We start from the raw sequence: 21,656 nt of genomic DNA on the forward strand, positions 1-21,656 counted from the left end.
GAAAGTCATCAGAAGAGACAGATAAATGTAAAATTGCTCCTAGACCCTAGAGCAGGAAGCGCTGCACTCAACACAAGACACAATTAGTTTGTCAACTCAATTTCGAAGAAACGAATTCCTCTCTTTGGGGAGAAATATGTCAAAATGATTTCTTGAACTATTTAGGAGTTATCCTTAACCTGAAGTTAAGTATTGATACAATGAGCAGACTGTCAGCATACTAGCATGGATGGGACCCTCATCTGTGACTTTTTTTTAAATGTAAAAGTAGTTTTTCTGGCAAACCTAGTACTTGATTTCTTTCTTTTTTTTTTTTTTTAGACAGAGTCTTGCTCTGTCACTGTCGCCCATGCTGGAGTGTAGTGGTGAGATCCCAGCTCACTGCAACATCCTCCTTCTGAGTTCAAGCAATTCACTTGCCTTAGCCTCCTGAGTAGCTGGGACTACAGATGCCCACCACCACACCCAGCTAATTTTTAGTAGAGACAGGTTTCACCATGTTGGCCAGGCTGGTCTCGAACTCCTGACCTCAGGTGATCCGCCCGCCTCGGTCTCCCCCCAAATGCTGGGATTACAGGCATGAGCCACTGTGCCAAACCATTTTATGTGTGACATTCAAGATTGTTCACTTGACTGACTGACTATTAGATAACTTCCCAAGGTGCCTTCCATTCCTATACATCTTACCATTTCTTGCTAAATGCAATAAAGGTTGTGAATGGCAAAACAGATGCCACCGTTTTGTGCCAAGAATATGATACAAACTTCTAGACAAATGGAACTAACAGGTGAACACATTTTACACATTCCACGTTACCACCTCTGTAGCAACTTTTGCCCTGAACAAAAGGCATGGAGGTTTCTTCCATCTGGACTTCTCCCTCTGATTTTCCTTCTGTATGTTCGATTTCTCCCTATCAATGAAGGTCTTTCTCAAATGCTGTGTCTTCCAGCCAAAATCCCACCCCCATCAGTGCTATCTCAGGGCACCAATCTCTTCTCATCTTGTTCTAAGTTATGAACTTATCGCCCAGAGTGCCTTGCACATAAATAATGATTTTGTATGAATTTGCTAGATAATAGAATGAGAAGAAATGGTCTCTGGTTTATTTTTAAGCATGAATCTTTTGAGTGTCAAACAGCAACCTCTCATCTTTGTGCTTTTTCAGAAGGCTGTACAGAGCTCTTCACGCTCAGCTTCAGTAGCTATCTGGGTCCAATCAGGAGATAGAAACCACACAGTGGACAAAATCGAAGTTTAATACAAAGAACTGTTATATAAAAGAGTATCTATAAGATAAAAGGGGCCAGGCATGGTGGCTCTTGCCTATAATCCCAGCACTTTGAAAGGCTGAGGTGAGCCATCACCTGAGGTCAGGAGTTCAAGACCAGCCTGACCAACATGGTGAAACCCTATCTCTACAAAAAATTAGCTAGGTATAGTGCAGAATCTTGTTCTGTTACCCAGGCTGGAGTGCAGTGGCATGATCTGAACTCACTGCAATCTCCGCCTTTCTGATTCAAGCAATCCTCATGCCTCAGCCTCCCAAGTAGCTGAGATTATGCCACCATGCCTGGCTAATTATTTTTAGTAGAGACAGGGTTTCACCATGTTGGCCAGGCTGGTCTTGAACTCCTGACCTCGTGATCTGCCCGCCTTAGCCTCCCAAAGTGCTGAGATGACAGGTGTGACTCACCATCCCTGGCCTAGCACATGTTTCTTGCTTAGCATAATGGCTGAGTCCAGGTGGCAGCAATGAATCTACGTTCTATCAAAACACACATCATTTGAGTTAGGAGCAGTGCTTAAGTCGTCTGTATTGCTTTGGAAGCAGCGCAGAACCTCAGCAAAGCGTTGAGGGGAAGCTTTATTACATTTAAGAGAATGAGAGCGAACCATGTGCTGGGGTGACAGGTATGGAGACGCCAGGTGCTTGTCTGGCTGCTCATCTTCATCAGCACCATCTCTGTGTCCCACACAAAGCAAGGCTGGAAATGTAACAACATCTAGACCTCCCTCCAAAGCAGGTTAGAGATGCAATTCATGTGAACACCTCCCTTTTGTTGGAATTAGTAAACGCCCCAATCCTCACAGTGCTTTTTCTCACAGAGGTTAAGGAACACCTGGCCAGCAGGATGGCTCACGCCTGTAACCCCAACATTTTGGGAGGACAAGGCAGGTGGATTGCTTGAGCCCAGGAGTTCAACACCAGCCTGGGCAACATGGCGAAACTCTGTCTCTACAAAAAAATACCAAAAATTGGCTGGGCACGGTGGCTCACTCACACCTGTAATCCCAGCACTTTGGGAGGCAGAGGCAGGTGGATCACCTGAGGTCAGGACTTTGAGACCAGCCTGGCCAATATGGAGAAACCCCATCTCTACTAAAAATACAAAATTAGCTGGGCGTGGTGGCACATGCCTGTAATCCCAGCTACTCAGGAGGCTGAGGCAGGAGAATTGCTTGAACCCGAGAGGCGGAGTTTGCAATGAGCTGAGATTGTGCCACTGCACTCCAGCCTGGGTAACAAGAGCAAAACTTGATCTCAAATAAAACAAAAATTAGCCAGGTATAGTGACACATGCCTGTAATCCCAGTTACTGGGAGAATCACCTGAGCCTGGTAAGTTGAACCTGCAGTGAGCCCTGATCATGCCACTGTTCTCCATCCTAGGTGATGGAGTGAGACCCTGTCTCAAAAAAAAAAAAAAAAAAAAGAGCTTATGGAACACCTACTCACCATCCAGACTGTCAATAAAATTACAGTGTGATTTATCACCTAAGATTCCCCATCCATACACCTTTACAGTTTAAGAGGGAACAAAATGATTGTTTTTATTTCCCTTCTTTGACTGTGGTTAAAGGAAAAGATAAGTCAAAAGATAATCAAAAGGTGAAAATGGAGGCACCAATCTCCAACTAAGAGTTAGGTAAATCATACACCCTTATGCATGTGCATCTTCCTTCATTACCGGTACTTTTTGTTAAAAAGTGGGAACTATTCCCCCCAGACCCCACCTGTATTCGAACTTGGTCCTTACCCCACTCCACCCTCACAAAAAAACTAGTAAAGTCCCTGCTTTTCATTTCCACAGATTGCAATACTCCATGCTGCATATTTATCTGCGAATGAGCATCTGAAAACAGGTTAACCTGGAAAAACGCTTTGGTATACTCTGAATAATTCGTAAGACGAATTGGTTCTTTTTTTTTTTGAGACGGAGTTCGCTCTTGTTACCCAGGCTGGAGTGCAATGGCGTGATCTGGGCTCACCGCAACCTCCGCCTCCTGGGTTCAGGCAATTCTCCTGCCTCAGCTTCCTGAGTAGCTGGGATTACAGGCACGCACCACTGTGCCCAGCTAATTTTCTGTATTTTTAGTAGAGACGGGGTTTCACCATGTTGACCAGGATGGTCTCGATCTCTTGACCTCGTGATCCACCCACCTTGGCCTCCCAAAGTGCTGGGATTACAGGCGTGAGCCACCCCGCCCGGTCCATGAATTGGTTCTTTAAAAAAAGTTCATGAAAGTCAACTTTAAATTACATAATACATAATTCCACAAAACCCCTGTACCCTCTTCACCATCCCTCCAACACACATACACACAAGGTTACCACAGCTAGGACTTCAGTGTGTATCTTTCCAGAATCCCCTCGTTAAAAAAATACACACATATGTGTTAAGCTGGTATATCTCTAGGTTGATTTATAATTATAAAGAATATTATATAACGTTATATAATATATATTTAATAATCTATTAATGTGTAATAATATATAATGTTAAAAAGGTACAAAGTGACATCAGGAATCGCCATGGAACATCCTCCATAAACACGTTACAACAGCCCAACGGCTGCCAGCTCTTCTTCATGCAGAACACTTGCCGTCCAATGCGAATGTAAACCTGTCTGTAACATGGAGCGCTCCTATCACCTCAGCTGACAAGGAATCTTGCTGAACTTGATTCCTTTTCCCTTTCATCTCTCACTCACCTGACTGACCTGGTAAATAAAAGCCCACCCCAACAGGACAATGGAGGAAACGCAGATACAGCCAAACCAGCTCTGGACGGTGAGAAGTGTTCTGCTTGTTGTTTGGGTAAGGCGTGTTTATTCTGTGGGTCGGCTGGGCACAGAAAACATTCTCTCCTGCTCTATATCAAGTTGTTGCTGAAATGGGAACTGTACTGTACCTGTGGGTCGAGTATGATCTTTACAAATCATCAGCAACATCTTGGACTTTGACGCACAAGTTACTAATATTAACCATTAAACTTCAGGGCACCTCTGTGAGACTGGATCATCCAATGTCTTGGAAGGCATCTGGTACTTCTGCTTCAACTTGTTTTTGAAAGTTGGTGCCTCAGAGCTTTGAAGGCATTTAATCATGTCAAAGAAAAACAGTGACAAGTGTTTTCAGGCAAGCACACAAATCCTTTGTTATTCATAAACTGTGGCAAGTTCTTACGATAGTATCCACTATTTATGAGAAAATTTATGAGTACTTAAGATATACTTTAGATAGTGTCCACTATTTATGAGTATTCACTATTTCTATGAGACAGAGTTTTGGAATTCCAATTAGAGACACCAGAAACACACCCTTTGCAGCCTGCTTGTCGAAGCAGGCTCTCCCACAATCTCCTCTACCCTGGCCTCAAATTAACACAAAGCAAAACACACAATCTAGGAACAGCTAGTTCAGAGCCCAAAGGAGTCCACTCCTTTGGTATGGACACTTGGGGACCTGGTTTCTGGAAGAGATGGCATTGATAGGAGCTGTAAATGGGGAAAGAACCAAGACACAAAGTGTTTCTCCCAGAGGTGGTTAGCCCCACAGCAGCAGACCTACAGCAAGGGCAGCAAGCTAGGGAACTAGGGGGTGTCTTCCCTAGTCAGATCCCAAAGGGCCAGACTAAGGAAGTTTAGGTAGTGTGGCAAGTTTAACTGATGTTTCTTGGGACAAGCAAAGTGGGAAGATGCTGAAAACACTCCCCCCACATCCTTGGGCCTTTAGTAGCTAAAAACAAAAAAAAAAACTACACAGTTAAACAGATGATGTGGACAGCCGCTCTAGTATTTAATGTATTTTCTGAGTTACTGTAACTAGAAGTTAACTATGGACAAGCTTAGTTATTTCAGTGGATCTTGAACTTTCAACAGAACTTTTGACTGGGTTAGATGGTAGAGATTCTTTTGAATATAACACCCTATTTGTTTTTATGGAGTGCAGTTGGGAACAGGTAGTCTGTCAAAAAGGCTGGCTGTTGGAAAAAGGCTGGAAATTCTTCAGAAACAAAACACTTCTTAAATATATGCTTCCCTTCACCTTGAATTTTTTTTTTTTAAAATAAGAATGAAATCTCTTAAATGTGAGTTAGGGAGCAACAGTGATGGATGATGGCAGCCACCATAGGCTTGGGAGTAAAAAAGTCCCTTGCAGTTTCTGACTGCTAGGAGAACTTGAAGGTGGCCAGAAAAGAGGAGATGGCACAGTTAGCTGGGGTCTAGAAGATGACAAAGACATGTCACTTACAGGATGGACAGGGATAATGACTGCACCTCCAAGAAAAATTTATGAAAACCAAATATCCAGGCTTAAAATAGAATGTGGACCTAAATACACAGAAGTGCCCCCTTTCTAAGATTTGTAATGATAATTAACATGTAGTTAATAATTCCAATGGAGTGGTGGGCCCAAGATCCATGTCAATGCTAGTAAAATGGCAGAATTCATAAAGCATCGAAGTCATCCTGCAAGAGCTTCAGCGCGCAACAATATCTAAAGAAAACATGAAACTCTCTCGGCCTCCTGAAGGACAGTGTTACAGTGTAATCAAAAAGAAAAACCATGGGCCTTTCCCTTCCCTACAATTCAATTTAGGGAGTCTTCATTTTCCACAGTAGTAAATTTTGTAGATAGGTCTTGTAGACCTCAAAGAACTAGAAAGGAAGCTCCCATTCAAAGGAAATTTCTCTTAAGATACTAAATGATACTAATTTTTTGTCCATTTTAAATATGTAAGTTGTGCTATAATAAAATATCCTGTCAAGTGTAACTACTGTCAACATAGTTGAAATTCTGGGATCAAGAACGTATATTTAAATTGATTTTCATGTAACTGGTGGGGCACATTTAACTGTGAAAAAGACACATCACACTATCACCTTTCGGTTGATTACATGGCCTGGGGGCTCTGCCTTCTCTCCTTACCGCTCACTCAGTTCCTACCCTCCCTGCAACAGCCCTCTACCCCGGGGGACTTGTTACTCTCTTACCCTAAATCTTCCTTTCTCTTGCAAACAAACCCACAGGCTACTGAAAGCAGACTATTAGGTTGGAAAACTTTCTTTACTACTTTTACATTTACTCTACAGATTTCAGGCAATTCTTTCCCATAGTTAACTCATTAAGTTACTTGGCATAATTTTAAGTGTATCAGAACTGTTAGAGCAATGGGAACCAATGCCTTGTGATGTGAAATGTTCCATCATACATACTAACTTGATTAAATTAATGCCATTTTAGTATCTTCTTATTGAACAGAAGTAGATGTGAAGGTTTCAGGTGGCAGCCGGTGGGACTGCTGCTGGGTATGTGGGGTGCTTTGCCTGCCTCCCTGGTTTAAGTCTTAAATGATGACCCTTCCAAGCCATCATCCTGTCCCCATGCTCCTCCACTCCTACCTTTGACTGAAGCATGGATTATAACCCCTCCACTTCCCTTTGAAATTGGCTTTCAATGAGGAATTTAGGGCTCTCTCCGTATCTTCTTTTCCCCAGCTTTACTGAGGGCTGCCTTTTCTTCTCTCCTCAAGTTCCTTTTGGACCATCACCACCGAACACTTTCCATGACACTTTCTTGCTTTGGCCAGAAGCCATTAGGTAAGGCTGGAAAGTTTCTCTGACCTCCCTTGTTTAGTTTTGGAACCGCACTTACTCGCTCTCCACCAGGCTGGAAAATGAATGTTGGGTCCTCAGCCCTGCCACTTTCTGCTGTCATCATCAGCTAATGTGTTGTTTTTAGCTCAGGTTTTGATAAAGAGAATTGTCACCAAGGTTACTCAGACCTGCTAGCTCTCAGAGTTCTTGGTGGTAAAATTTGAAGAAAGGCCACATGAAGACACTCATAAGCAGACATGATCCCTCTGAATTTTTTTTTTTTTTCTGTAATGATTTTGCTCTTAAAAAATTCAAGAAGTTTTTAATAGGGCTGTCATTTGGTCATCCTTGCAATCCATTGGGGTCTAGTTTGGAATGTGACAGCTGGAACAAAACCTTGATCCAGTGCATATTTTGGTTTTGGTGTTGAGGTTGCTTCTTAAGATCCTCAGCAGGGATTAAGACCTTGGTGTGCACAGCAGACCCCTGAAACTGGCGGGCTTGACCTCCCAGCAAATTGCTTTGTTTTTCCACTTCCTGTTCAGGTCCACTAATTGCTGAAATGTGGATGCTTACAGAAATAAGTGCAGTTCATGATGTACTAAAGTTTTTTTTTTTTTTTTTAATTTGGTATTTGTGTGAATCCACCTTTTGAAGCAGCAACTATCAAGTCTGTAAAGCAATTATGTTTCCATTAATGTTTTTCTGGGGAAAAGTTAGTTCTAAGCATTTAACATCCTGTAAGTGAAGTTTAACATTAACAGTATTCCATAAGCAGTCTTTTTTATTGTCTATTGCCAAATTTTAAGTGTACTTTTAAAAAAAATCTAAGTTAGAAATTAATAATTAACAGAGCATCTCTACAGGGGCAGAAATATCATGTCTGGTTACACTGTTCTCAGACAATCATTAAAACTTAGCATGAGCATTGGTTAATCACAGGAATACTCTCGCGTTGCTGCTCCTCATGGAGCAGGTACTCGTTCTGCATTAACATAAGCTGATTTTGTTAAGAAAAAACAGGCTTAGATGTAAGTTCATCAGAATGGCCTTCCAATCTCATGCCTTCAGGTCATACTGACCACATGAATGGTCAGTTAGTTGAATACAAAGAAGCCACTAAAAGCCTCTGTTCATAATTATCACCTCGAGTTCAAGTTACTATTCTCCTGCTATGTGGACCTAACAATTTATCCTCTGAGCCCTTTATCTTCCTTTCTCTTGCAAACAAATCCACAAGCTACTGAGAGCAGACTGTTAAGTATGTTGGAAAGCTTTCCTTACTAATTTTACACTTACAGATCTTGAGTTCAGGAGATTCTTTACAATAGAGAACTCATTAAGTTATGTGGCATAATCTTAAGTGTACCAGAACTGTTAAGCAATGGGAACCAATGCCTTGTGATGTGAAGTATTTCATAAATATTCACTTTATTAAATTAATGCCATTTTAGTATCTTATTGAACATACTTGGTTCTTTATTACTGAAGTCAGATTACATGATAAGTGAGTTCTGTAATTTCATGGAAAATCCGAATACATCACTGGCTTATCAAGTAAGAAATTTTCACGTATCTATAGGCCCAAAGCCTTTTGTAAAAGGCTGATATGGTCTGGCTCTGTGTTCCCACTCCAATCTTATCTTGAATTGCAATCCCCATAATCCTCATGTGTTGAGGGAGGGACATGGTGGGAGGTGACTGAATCATGGGGATGGTTTCCCTCATGCTGTTCTCATGGTAGTGGGTAAGTTCTCACAAGATCGCATGGCTTTTTTAAGTGTCTGCAAGTTCTTCCTCCCCCTTCTCTCTCTTGCCTGCCACCATGTACGACATGCCTGCTTCCCCTTCCACCATGATTGTAAGTTTCCTGAGGGCTCCCCAGCAATGCAGAACTGTGATTAATTAAACCTCTTTCCTTTATAGATTACCGAGTCTGGGGCAGTTCTTTATAGCAGTGTGAAAACTGATGAATACAAAGGCTAAGTTTTGCTGGCCTTTTTTAAACAAAAATTTAAAATACAACCTGGCATTCAACTGAATCTGCTTATTGTTCACTGACTTCCATTCATATCGATAAAATAAAGACAACTATAGAAAGCAAAAATTCCCAGTCTAGTTAAAAAAAGAAAACTGAAGCTATTTGAATAAGCCTTGCCAACAGTCTTAAGAATCAGTCTGTTTAGTAAATTGCGTATGTAAACAAATAATTAAAGATGCCATTAAACTACAAGTTGGTAAACAGGCATTACCTATTTAATAAGTACAATATATACATAGAATCCTCTTGAAAAGCTTCATTTTATACAAATATATTTACAAAATGAACAATGTAATCAAATTAAAGATTATCTGTATAATACACACACACACACACACACACACACACGTCCTCTGGAAGTTAAACAAGTTTCATCATTGCAGTCAAAATGGATAGCCACTTGCATTTTTAAAAAAGAATTCCATTCCAGAAGAAAAATACACCTTTAATATACAATTATATTTTTCATTTATTTTCCTGAAAATTCTCCACATTTAGATTACCTTTTCAATTATTTCTTTCTTCATCCTTGAAAAAGTTCAGGTTTCTAGTGCCACCAACGGGTGGGTGTTAGTTAAAAATGAACAATTTTGGTGTCAAAAAAACCTGCTTTTGAAAAAAAAGTTATCAAAAAATAGGCTACTGGAGTCAACATTCATAAAGCAAAAATGACAGTATGATTTATAAAAATATTTTCACCTGGGTAGCAGAATAATAACATTTACATTATTAAGGATTCTATTTTTTTTTTTCTTTTACTATCTTGGTTTAAATTTGCATGTAACAATTTGTAGAAAATAATATATTGCAAAAGAAAGTTTGGAAACATGCATGACATGATTAATCTTTATGAGCACCAAATAGGCATTAATAATTTAATAAAATGGTAAAAAAATCGAATGCCATTTTATGGTCTTTGGATTTTTCTTTTATCTTAAATAATAATAAACATCGGGGCTGGGCGCGGCGGCTCAAGCCTGTAATCCCAGCACTTTGGGAGGCTGAGGCAGGCAGATGACAAGGTCAAGAGATTGAGACCATCCTGGCCAATATGGTGAAACCCCGTCTCTACCAAAAAATACAAAAATTAGCTGGGCGTAGTGTCGCGCACCTTGTAGTTCCAGCTACTCGGGAGGCTGAGGCAGGGGAATTGCATGAACCCAGGAGGTGGAGGTTGTAGGGAGCCAAGATTGTGCCACTGCACTCCAGCCTGGTGCCTGGTGACAGAGTGAGGCTCTGTCTCAAAATAAAAATAAAACACCAAATTGTGACAAAAAGTTAGGAAATGTGCAGAACGACCAGGAAAACAGTAATTTGCTCTCAGCGTACCTTTGAAAGGATTTTCCAAAGCCTCATGTAAGAGTGAGATTTCTGGGCCACTTGCACAAGTAGATAAACCCTCTTCTCAGCCTAGTTAAAAGGGCTGAGAAGCCACAGAGGCCCAAGACCTGCTCTGATTGTCTTCCAGCTATTTCCTTTCCTTTTTTTTTTTTTTTTTTTGAGACATGGTCTCACTCTGTTACCCAAGCTGAAGTATAGCGGCAGTCATAGCTCACTGCAAGCCTCAACTTCCCAAGCTCAGATGATTCTCCCAATTCAGCCTCCTGGGTAGCTGGGACTACAGGTATGTGCCACTGCATCTGGCTAATTTTTTGTATCTTTTGTAGACATGGGGTTTTGCTATGTTGCCCAGGCTGGTCTCAAAACTCCTGGGCTCAAGCAATCCTCCCACCTCAGCCTCCCAAAGTGCTGGTATTATAGGTGTGAGCCACCACACCTGGCCCCAGATATTTTCATTAGACCATAAGCTCCATGAGGATGGAAATGCCCTGTCTGGTCTGCTCATTAGTATAAACACAATACCCTGTATGGTGCCAATACAATAGTATAGGTTTTCAATCAATGTGTTTATTAAATAAATAAATAACATGTTGGTAGCCTGATAAAACTGAATTTCAAGCTACATCGCTTTAAATGGTTACAAAGATAGAATGTAAAAACAAAAAGCCACCATGAAAGTTCAAATTCAGTCTTCTGCCCAAATCTACCATTTTAAGATCCTTAAAAATGAACAGGCTAACATCTGAAGTGGTATGGGGAAAATGAAATCACGGCAAGTATTCACTTCAAAATTAAAACTACTGACGTGTATACATATACATACACAGAAAAAATCTCAAAGAAACCAAAATATTGCTAACTAACCAAAACAGCCTTTGATATGTACAACTAATAATGAACAAATAAAACAAACCTCCCCCCGCCACCAGGTCTCAGATTTATCCAGATCATTTTCCTTTTCCGACACCCCATTCTTCTCACCATATATTCATTCAGATGGGAGAAGGCCCTCTAAATCCTTACATCAGGAGCTGTCTGTGAATCAGTACAGAGATAGGTTATCTCTGATCTATGTAGATTACTTTGCTCAGTCCTGATCCATATTCAAAAGCACACAGTAGACACTGAAGAACAAAAGGAAACTAAAGCATTTTCTTCAAAAAAAGTTTCTAACCTTTAAAGGGAAAAAGGTAATAAAGTCAAAATATTGTTTGTAGATGGTAGCACAAATATTAATACTGGAATGTGCATTTTTGTTTAAACTGTATATATATTTTAAAGTGTACAGGCATATGACACTATGGATCTGATCACAATTTGGTCTCCATTATACATTTTGTGCCTTGGGGGGAAAAAAAAATTTTAGTTTATGAACCTGTATTATAAGAAACCAGAAAAATTTAGTTATACTGCCTACTCAAAGTAGTCTTCAGGAGTGTTAAGTAGTATGTCTAGAAATGTGGTAAAATAATTCAGATCTGATTGCACTTTCCCTTATTTTGATAAATTATTATTGGTAAAAAACAAGACACATTATGTTAAGATTAATACTTTTTAGAACTATTCTAAAAATAAAATATCTTTGAACATATATTTTCATTTTGAAGTGAAAAGATACTGGTTTTGGGATAACATGTAACTCAATATATAGGAAAAAAATTCATTAAATAATCTAATCCTTAGTAAATTATCTTTTTAAACAATGCTAAGTTGATTTAAAAATGTTAAAACACATTAAAAGGATATTGCCACCATGAGCCCAACTTTTAGAGCCCATACAATTCTTCACAGGGTTTTAATCCATCATCTCAAAACTTAATTCCCTTAGTGGGAGAAAAAGGAAAGCAAAAATCCAAACCAAACAAGGCTTGCTGCAATATCTGCACAAGAGCCAAAGTATCTTATTAATGATCTGAAAATAATAAAATATGAAAACTCATACTCAGAAATTATAAGTGAGAAATAATAAGGGGTGAGAAAAAATTCAATGACATAGAAATAGTGATACTATGGCAACACTTAAGTGTATTTCTTAAATATTGTAAAAAATTCAACAAGATAGAAAAAATTGAATCTAAAATTAAGTTCCTTTGGTTACAGAGATATACTTATTTTAGGTATGTGTGAGGTCTTTTAAGAGACAGGGTCTTGTTCTGCTGCTCGTGCTGGAGTGCAGTGGCATGATCATGGCTCACCTGTAGCCTTGACCTCCTGGGCTCAAGTGATCCTACCGCCTCAGCCTCCCAAGTAGCTGGAACTACAAGCATGTACCACCAAGCCTGGATAACTTTTTAAAATTTCTTCGTAGAGATGAGGGTCTTGCTATGTTGCCAAGGCTGTTCTTAAATTCCTGGCCTCAAGTGATCCTCCTGCCTTGGTCTCCCAAAGTGGTGGCATTACAGGTGTGAGCTATTGCATCTCGCCGACTTTATGTTTCAAATAAATATATTGAAACATCACATTTGGGGGACCTATATGGTCACTCCATTATAATACATAAGTAATATATCAATAGCAAAGAATGGTGCTCAAATGAAATAGTTAATAGTGCCATATGCTGGTTTCTCTTAGAAAATGGTTCTTCATAAATATCTATCTTTACACAGTATCAGTAAAACTAAAGCATTTCAGTTTCAAAGAACTATTCATCTCTCTGCTCTAATGACTGAATCCATTTCACAATTTAAAATATAAGTAAATGCCACAGGAATTTTCTAAATTCATATATAATTTAAAATAATATTTTAAGTAATTAAAAACTTTAAAAATTCACCCATTAACTCAAACAACCAGAATCTGAAAAAACATCCCCCAAACAGATAAGAAAACCTGACAGAGGCAAACAATGCTTGATCATTGCTAGTTACCAACAGCTAGCTTTCCTATCAAGTTCAGCTTTCATTAAAATTGAAATTAAAAGATTTAAGTTTTCATATGTATCCCTAAAACTCACTCAATGTTTTGCTGGAATGTAAAACAAAACTTTTTATCATTTTTTTTTAGTTGTCTTGATGTTGGACAAACAGCATATTACTGAATGCTTACCACCTGTCTTTTCATGCATAATTTTTAAAAGGTGAGTCATTTTTGACATCATATTTTAAAGGGAAGAAATATGAACAAAGGGTTTTATAAAAGCCCTTGTAATGTTCAACACTTCATATGAATATAAGTAAATAAAGTTGTTGAGATTCAATGACAGGCTGTTATATTGCACCATACAAAAACAAATTTCATCAAAGCTTTCAGTCTTACAATATATACAGCAATGCATTCATATTGTAAAAGGAAACTTTTGTGTACAGATGAAGCAAAACAAATTTTTACTGGCTGAAACATAAAGTGGAAGAGAGTTTCCAACAATAGTGGTCAGTGGCATCTACTCCTGGTGTGACTTTTGTCTGTTTACTGAGCAAGAGGCTTCTATTAGGTTTTTTTGGTCCTCTGTTCCAGTTCATGCTGGTGCTTAATAAGACGTTCTATTTCTGTTCCAAGTGTTTGCAGATTTTCCTTTAATAATTGGGGTGAGGGAAAAGAAAGAGGAAAACAAAATGGCTAAGTATAATAAATAAAACAATTCAGTCTGAACTATTTTTTGCCTAAATTTTGAAATCGAAATAATGGTTAGTCCTAAATGCTATGTCAGATAAACCGGGGGCACAGCAGTTTTCAGTAAAGTACTCCTGTCCATTTCAAAGTAATACTCAAACTTTCTACTGAAGCTACAGCAATTTTTAATGAATAAAATGATTACTATTATTGATTTAAAAATTATTTTTAAATTCATTACTAATTTTCAAGGCCCACCCACTGCAAAAATAAAATAGTTGGGCCAGATAATAACTGCCAAAAAAAAAAAAAAAAAAAAGCTGTAAAATAAATCAGAAATGCCCTAATCTTAAAACATTATTTCAGAAATTAAAACTAATTATATGTCAAAGCCCATCCAATGCAAATGTAATGACTCATCTTAGTGTCCTATCAAATAGCAAGATTAATTTTTGCTATTTTTCATCTTTCCTCGCTAATATAAAAAACTATACTTTTCAAAAAGAGGAAATCATGAAACTTCATCTCTGGGTAAAATGACTGCCTTGCATTACAGAAACAGCCCATCTAATTGCTAGATCAGACACTATTTTGCCATGTTTACTGGTTGGTAAATGAATGAGAAATACAAATACCTTCAAAGTAATATTTTTTAGTAATGTATCCTCCAAAACAGCCTGTAATTTTCGGTTGATCTCCAAAGAGAGTTCCAATGTTAATCCACTGTCAGCTGGATGGGATGTATATAAAGAAGCCATGATGCCACCCCGTCTACTTAAATGAACTTTGTTAAAATCAGATGCCTCTGAAGAAAGTGTGCCTGATTCTTCCCGTAAAATATAACTTTGGATTATTCTGCAAAAAAAAACAATAGTATCAGTTGTGTACTTGTAGAATTAAAAACAATGGAATTTGCAGAAGTCAACTAATCATGAAGACAAGCATAAAATAAGTATTAGGTTAATAACCTAACTATATTAGGAAAGAATTATCCTTTTCTAATATGGTTTCTTAACCTACCTCATTTTTGTTTTATTGTAGCATTCAGAGAGTAAAGACATATAAACATTGCTTTTCTATCTCTCTCCTTATTAATCAAAATTTGAGCTTTTTTGTTTTTGTTTTTAAAGAGACAAGGTCTCCTTCTGTCACCCAGGCTGGAGTGCAGTGGCACAAACATAGCTCACTGCAGCCTCCACTGCATGGGCTCAATCAAACCTCCTGCCTCAGCTTTCCGAGCAGCTAGAACCACAGATGTGTACCACCATGCCTGAATAATTTTTTTTTTTTTGAAATGGGGTCTTGCTATGTTGCTTAGGCTGGTTGACCTCCTGGCCTCAAGCAATCCTCCTGCCTTGGCCTCCCAAAGTGCTGGGAATATAGGTGTAAGCCACCATACCTGGCTGAGCAATTTCTTCATTGCTCCAATTTCTGTTAATATTTTCTGTTTTCTATTATTAGACTTAGAACTTGCTGTATTTTATGCTCTTTCTTTTAATAGTCACAGACAAACTTTCCTATAAGTCTAAAGTTATTTCAAAATAAAAATTAAAACGTTATTGAAAAGGCCTACAATATAAAAACACTTTTATTTACATAAACACAGTATTTGTGAGAGGAATGCGGCACAGCATATTCCCCAGAGTTTGGATCTCTAGCTCTAGGTCTGCCACTCGGGATGAATGGTAACCCTGAAACATTTAGTGATTTGACCTGAGCCTCAGTTATCTGCAAAATGAGAGAACTCACTCACAGAGTGGCTGTAAAAAATCAATGAGATATTGCTAAGCCACAGGCACAGTGCCTTGTACTACTAGGTACTCGATAAATTATCCCACTATGCCCTATCCAACAGGAAAAAAAATGCACAACTCCATTATTTCTCTTAGAACCACAGACATAAAAATAAAAAGCTAAGTAAAGCATTATCTTTTTAAAATCTAAAGTTGTTTAAATTATCTTAAAAATATTAACATCGACTGAACTCTCTATCACCTTTCCTTAAAGACTTGTGTTTTGTTTCATCTTAGTATTCCCAAAACCTAGAACATAATAGGTGATCATAAAAGACTGGGAATTGAGTAACTACAATTATTTTTTTAAAGATAGGCTCTTGATATGACTAATTTTGAAAACAGTAACTTTGCCATATGAGTAATAGTATTCTGAAGATGATGCCACCATAATAATACATACTTTGTTTTTTTCCTAATTTCTTCCACCAGTTGTTTGATGTGGTCCTCCATAAATTCTATCTTTTCATTTTTCCGGGCATGTGCTTTTTGCAGCCTAACTATCCTCTCAATCAACATGGCCTTATCTACTTGTGGAAAGTTATCCACAGCTACTGAGGACCCAGTATTCTCTGGAGATCGATCTTCTGCACTGCTTCGAGCATTCAGGGACCCTGAGGACAAAAAAATCAGTTTAGACACTGTGCTTAATCTAACATCATCTCTCATCTATTATTTATTCCAGCATCATTTTCAAATATTCACTCTAACAGAGTTGGACACAGAAGACAACACAGGTCATACCTAGCCTAGGTTCTTCTTTCTGAATATACTGGTGACAGAGGTACCAACAGGTGTATACTGTATTTCTCAGGAAGTGGTAACAGAGAAACAAGGATCTCAAAAAGAATAACAAATCTAAAGTTAAACCAAAATTAAACTATAAGAGAATAGAACAAAGCAGAGAGGAGGAGGAAGGGAGGAGAGGAACAGAAGTATTAGAGGAGACAGAAAAAGAGAGGTTACAATATAGTGGGTTTAGCTCTGAGGCCAGCCTGCCTAGGTTCAAATACTACTCCACTTATTGGCTGTATGACTTTGGACAAGGTATTTAATTTTCTGTGCCTTGGTTATGCATCTTAAAATGGCAATAATGACATTATTTACCTCACAAGATTGTTATCCTCATTTAAATGAATATATGTGACGTGCTTAGAAAAAGGCATATAGTAAGCATTATGTAGTGTTGGGTATTGCTTTTACCAATATTAATGAGAAGAATCTGATCCTCTTTACCCTACAAAGATTAGGTTTTTTTTTTTTTTTGAGGCGGAGTTTCACTCGTTACCGAGGTTGGAGTGCAATGGCGTGATCTCGGCTCACCGCAACCTCCACCTCCTGGGTTCAGGCAATTCTCCTGCCTCAGCCTCCTGAGTAGCTAGGATTACAGGTGTGAGCCACCACACCCAGCTAATTTTTGTATTTTTAATAGAGATGGGGTTTCTCCACATTGGCCAGGCTCCAACTTCTGACCTCCGGTGATCCACTCATCTCGGCCTCCCAAAGTGCTGGGATTACAGGCGTGAGCCACCGAGCCCAGCCAAAAACACTACTTATTTTTATATCAATCATGAAATAACAACTAGAGCCACTAGTTTTTTTTTTGGAGGGGGGGAGGAGGAGGGAGTGGAGGAGGGAAATGCCACTAGTCTTTTACCTGATGAACTGGAACGACTTCCCATGCTGCTGACTTCTTTATCATAGCTTCCATTCTCAACCTGATCTAACTTTCTTCGTGCTGTAGGAAAAAGAAGTGGATTATTCCTCACAATGATCAGGACCATTTGCTCCCACCATCTCTGACTTTAAATGCTAAAATCACTGAGGCAAAATGGCATAGACAAGAGAAAGCTGTTGAATACATACTTTAGGCAGAGGGCTGTGTCATTCTTTGAAAATGTACAAGTCAAGTACAAAATATACAGAAACAACATTATAACGGATACTGGCATCACTTAATTACAGTGGAGTTAACTTTTTAAAGTATTGAAAGATTTAGAAGATCCTAACAGGACCAGAAATTTCCTCCAAATTCCCCTTTAATTACATCTATACTTATATGGCAAATATCTGAATATATTCCTATTAAGTAAATGCTAAGTCCCTTTTAGTTTATTACTATATTTCACTCTATTTTAACACAAAGAAAGCAATGGGAAATAGGAGAGAATAGGAGGTTGGAATACATGTCTTATTTATTTTTGTATCCCAAGCATATAGCACAGACACCCAACGATTGTATGAATTTTTAAATGAAAGAAATCTGGGATCTAGTTCTAATAGTCAATTGTTGTGTTTGGGTAATTTATAACTTTTTGGGGTCTGTTTCCTGAGACCCGGATGAAGAGTTAAGTCACAACAATTTCCAAGTCAGAGGATGCATCTGGAGTATCTGCATCCTAGATGCCAGTAGCCTAGATGCAGCACAAAAGAAATCACAGACATGTGAAAAGAGAAGACATCAGAACTGCTGTGTATATTCATATTCAAAGATAGATGTTCTAAAATTTCTATTGTTCATGTTTGCTAATATATATAAAAGAGTAACATATGTTTAATTTATAAACAAACATATGTACATTGGAGAACAAATGCCTAAGCACTTTTTACTGACAGGAGTATGTGATCAAAAGTTTACATACTAACGCCCTAACATTACTTTCCCAATTCTCATGTTTTGTGATTCAGTGAATAAATGTCCTTTAGCATACAAGATATTTTTAGTATAAAAGACTATTCACGCAATTCAAGAAGTTCAGCAATTTGATTTACTAATACTAATAAAGAGAACACACAGCTTCAATCAATGTGGAAGAACCATAAAATAGATTTTTTTCCTATAAAATCCTTAATGATAAAAAGAAACAAACACATTCACGGTCTAAGTGTGGAAGAATTTTATACCTTGCTGAAGTTGTTTGGTAAGATCCTTGATACTAGAGGCATGTTTACGTCTTTGAGTTACTAACTCATCTTTTAATTCTTCTACCTGGGTACTCAATGCTTTCACTTCTGTTTGCCTATAAGTGAGTTCAGCTTGCAGAGTTTGCACTTCCTCTTTTCGCAGTTCTTCCTCTTTAAACAACCTACTTTCCTGAACAATAGGCAAAACAAAAACCACCAATTTGAGTATGTTTGTTTCCATTACTGCTCACAGTTTATAATCTTAAAAATCTAAGGTTCTTGATAGTGGAGATTCTATTATTATTATTCCTTGCCAGCTTTTGTTTACTTTCCTCATATAGCAAGGCAGGGGCATACATTAATGAGCATGTCATTCTGTACATACCAAACAACATGTGATACAGGTTGCTGAATTTTTGGACTAAAGTGTCAAATCATTTTTATAAGTAACTTAAAGACACTCTCATAAATTATAAGAACATAAATTTAAAGTACCTTTTAAAAATATATAATGATTCTAGTTACAATGAGACACAAACCAGTTTTCTCATTTTCAAAAGTAAAATATTAAATATTCTTCATAATCATTTTAGGAAGAAATTTTATTACAAATTATAACAGTTGAGGAAAAACTGACATTTCTTTTTTTTTTCTAAGACAAAGTCTTACTCTGTCACCCACGCTGGAGTGCAGTGGCCTGATCTCAGCTCACTGCAACCTCTGCCTCCCAGGTTCAAGCAATTCTTGTGCCTCAGCCTCCTGAGTAGCTAGGATGATGGGCGCCCACCACCATGCCAGGCTAATTTTTGTATTTTTTAGTAGAGATGGGGTTTCACTATGTCAGGCAGGCTGGTCTCATACTCCTGAGCTCGTGTGATCTACCCACCTCGGTCTCCGAAAAAAACTTAGATTTCTTATAGCAGTGGAAACCATCAGAAAGTCGGTACCCAGAAAAGAGCTTAGTTCAACTACCACTACTTTTATACTGTTAGGGAAATTTGTGTTTCCTGTTATGTTGTTTTAAAGAAATGTAAATTTATACTTACCAAATTAATATTTGTCTGTTTCATTTGTTCACACTGGCTTTGTAATTGACTTTCACTACAGGAAAGTTTATCAAATTGTGACTGCAAAGAATTAGATTCAGACTGAAGCTGTGCATTCTTACTACTGAGCCTTTCTGTAAACAGTAGTAGTTCAGATTCTCTTCTCCTACTGCCTTCAATGTCTTTTTGTAGGTCATTAATCAAAGAATTAAGACTTTCCACTTCTTCCTTCAAATTTTCAATTTCTTGTTTACCTCTAAAAAACAAAGTTTATATTTAGGAAAAAAAAAATAAACCATTAAAAGACATTAAATTAATGGCTGGGGAATTTTCATCTAGTCAAATGCTTAATAAAGGTACTTCTATTTGTTCATCCAAGTATTTATAAATGCCTAATATATGCCAGGAACTAACAGCCAGAAAGAAAAGTGAGCAAGACCAACATGGGCTCCGCTTTCAAAGAGCTTTTAGTTAAGGGGGAAACTATATGACTGTAAAAAGACATTTCTGATGATAAAAGCACAGAGTGGGTTTGCCTAAACTGTTGTAAGTGATGCTCAAACCAATACTTAAAGCAGGAGTCAACAATCTTTTCTTTAAAGATCAGATAGGGAATAAGCTTGGCTTCTGGGTCACATGATTTTGCTACAATTGTTCTACTCTGCAATATACAATAAAAACTGCCATAGATACTACATGAATGAGTGTGGATGTGTTCCAAAAAAATTTCATTTACTAAAAGAGGCGGTGGGCTGGATTTGGTTTGTAAGCCATGGTTTGTTGATCCCTGACCTAAAAGCAAAGGCGGAGTTATTGGAGAATAAAATATGCTCCAGGTAAAGGGAACAGTATGTGCTAAAAGCTGGGAAGGGAATAAGAGAACTTCTTGTTGGTCTTAACAGATGTTCAATATTGATGAAAAGAAGGACCGTACTATATCCATAGCACTTAACACAGAGTTTGGCATGTAGGAAACAATCCATTAACATCTGTTAAACAGTTATAGCTGAAATACAAGGGTGAAAAAAGAGAAGACACAGAAGCAGCAAGGGACAGGTCACTAATCTAACAAGCCATGCTAAGGCACTGGAACTCACTAGACAATCTCTGAGGCAGTGGGAAATCAATGAACAGTTTTGAGATTTCCTTTTTAAAAAGGATTCTGCTAACCGTAGTTTAGAAAATAGAGAGGATATAAGCAGAAAAAAAGTTTACAAACAGTGGGAGTTTTCCAGGTGAGAACTGTTAATAGCTTGGACTATGGTAGTAGCAGCAGGGAAGTAAAAAGTAAATGGACTTGACATGTTATAGACTTAGCAACACTCATACTTTGTGACTGGTTAGATGTGTGAGGTGAAGGAAGGAAGAGCCAAAGATGGCCCCCAGCCTGCTGGGCTGGACAGTCACATGGCTGCTGCACTCATCATTCATTCTAGGAACATGTGAGAAGCATATGTATGAGCAGGACAGAGAAACCGATTTTGGACATGCCGAAGTTTGAGGTATCTTTGATACTTGTGCCTGGAGCTTAGTGAAAAAGACTAAAGATAATGATTCAAAAGTCCTGCAGCATACTATAAAAAATTGCTGGGATCACCCAAAGTTACAATAAAATTAGAACAAGAGGGCTTTATGAAGGAAAGAGAAACCTGCCAAGGAGACTGAGAGAGAGTTGCCCAAAAGGTAAGAGGAGCATCAGCACATGATGGAAATGAAGCCAAAGGAACAAAAATATCAAGAAAGACAAACGAATTCAACAGTGTTAAAAGATAATAAAAACTCAAGCACGAGTGGGTCTGAGATGTATCTACCATATGCAGAGAGGCATTAGTAATTTTTAATAACATGTTGGGTAGAAGTCAGAATGAAGTGGAGAGGTAAAGAACATAGGAAGTGAGGAAATGGAGAATGAATACAAAAGATTCTATAAAGCTTGGCTGCAAACGAAAGGAGAAATATCAGCTGGCAGGGAAAAGCCATAGGAGTTTTGATATTTTTAAAAGACAATTATGTTTAAATGTAGAAAGAAAAAGAGAGTAGAGAAATAAGAGATAAAGGATAAAGAAGAATAATCAGGACAGAACCCAAGAAGGCAGA

At 38.1% G+C, this 21,656-nt stretch overlaps 1 protein-coding gene and 1 pseudogene across 3 annotated transcripts in view; one reads left to right on the forward strand and one right to left on the reverse strand.

The window, feature by feature from the left end:
• The first annotated feature begins 5,403 nt into the window (after positions 1-5,403).
• Positions 5,404-5,910, forward strand: LOC128929181 (ubiquitin-conjugating enzyme E2 variant 1 pseudogene; annotated as a pseudogene).
• Positions 5,911-9,119: 3,209 nt separating this feature from the next.
• Positions 9,120-21,656, reverse strand: part of CCDC186 (coiled-coil domain containing 186) — a 56,784-nt gene continuing 44,247 nt past the window's right edge. For all 3 annotated transcript variants that reach the window (XM_078346547.1, XM_002756610.6, XM_035269148.3), the window contains 6 exons: positions 19,560-19,815; positions 18,514-18,703; positions 17,267-17,347; positions 16,013-16,223; positions 14,452-14,671; positions 9,120-13,777 (listed from right to left, as the gene is read on the reverse strand). In XM_078346547.1, coding sequence (XP_078202673.1) covers positions 13,694-13,777; positions 14,452-14,671; positions 16,013-16,223; positions 17,267-17,347; positions 18,514-18,703; positions 19,560-19,815 — 1,042 coding nt within the window. In that variant the 3' untranslated portion in view covers positions 9,120-13,693. The remainder of the gene's footprint in view (positions 13,778-14,451; positions 14,672-16,012; positions 16,224-17,266; positions 17,348-18,513; positions 18,704-19,559; positions 19,816-21,656) is intronic.

Source organism: Callithrix jacchus, chromosome 12, assembly GCF_049354715.1.
Source record: "Callithrix jacchus isolate 240 chromosome 12, calJac240_pri, whole genome shotgun sequence".
Lineage (NCBI taxonomy): Eukaryota > Metazoa > Chordata > Mammalia > Primates > Cebidae > Callithrix > Callithrix jacchus.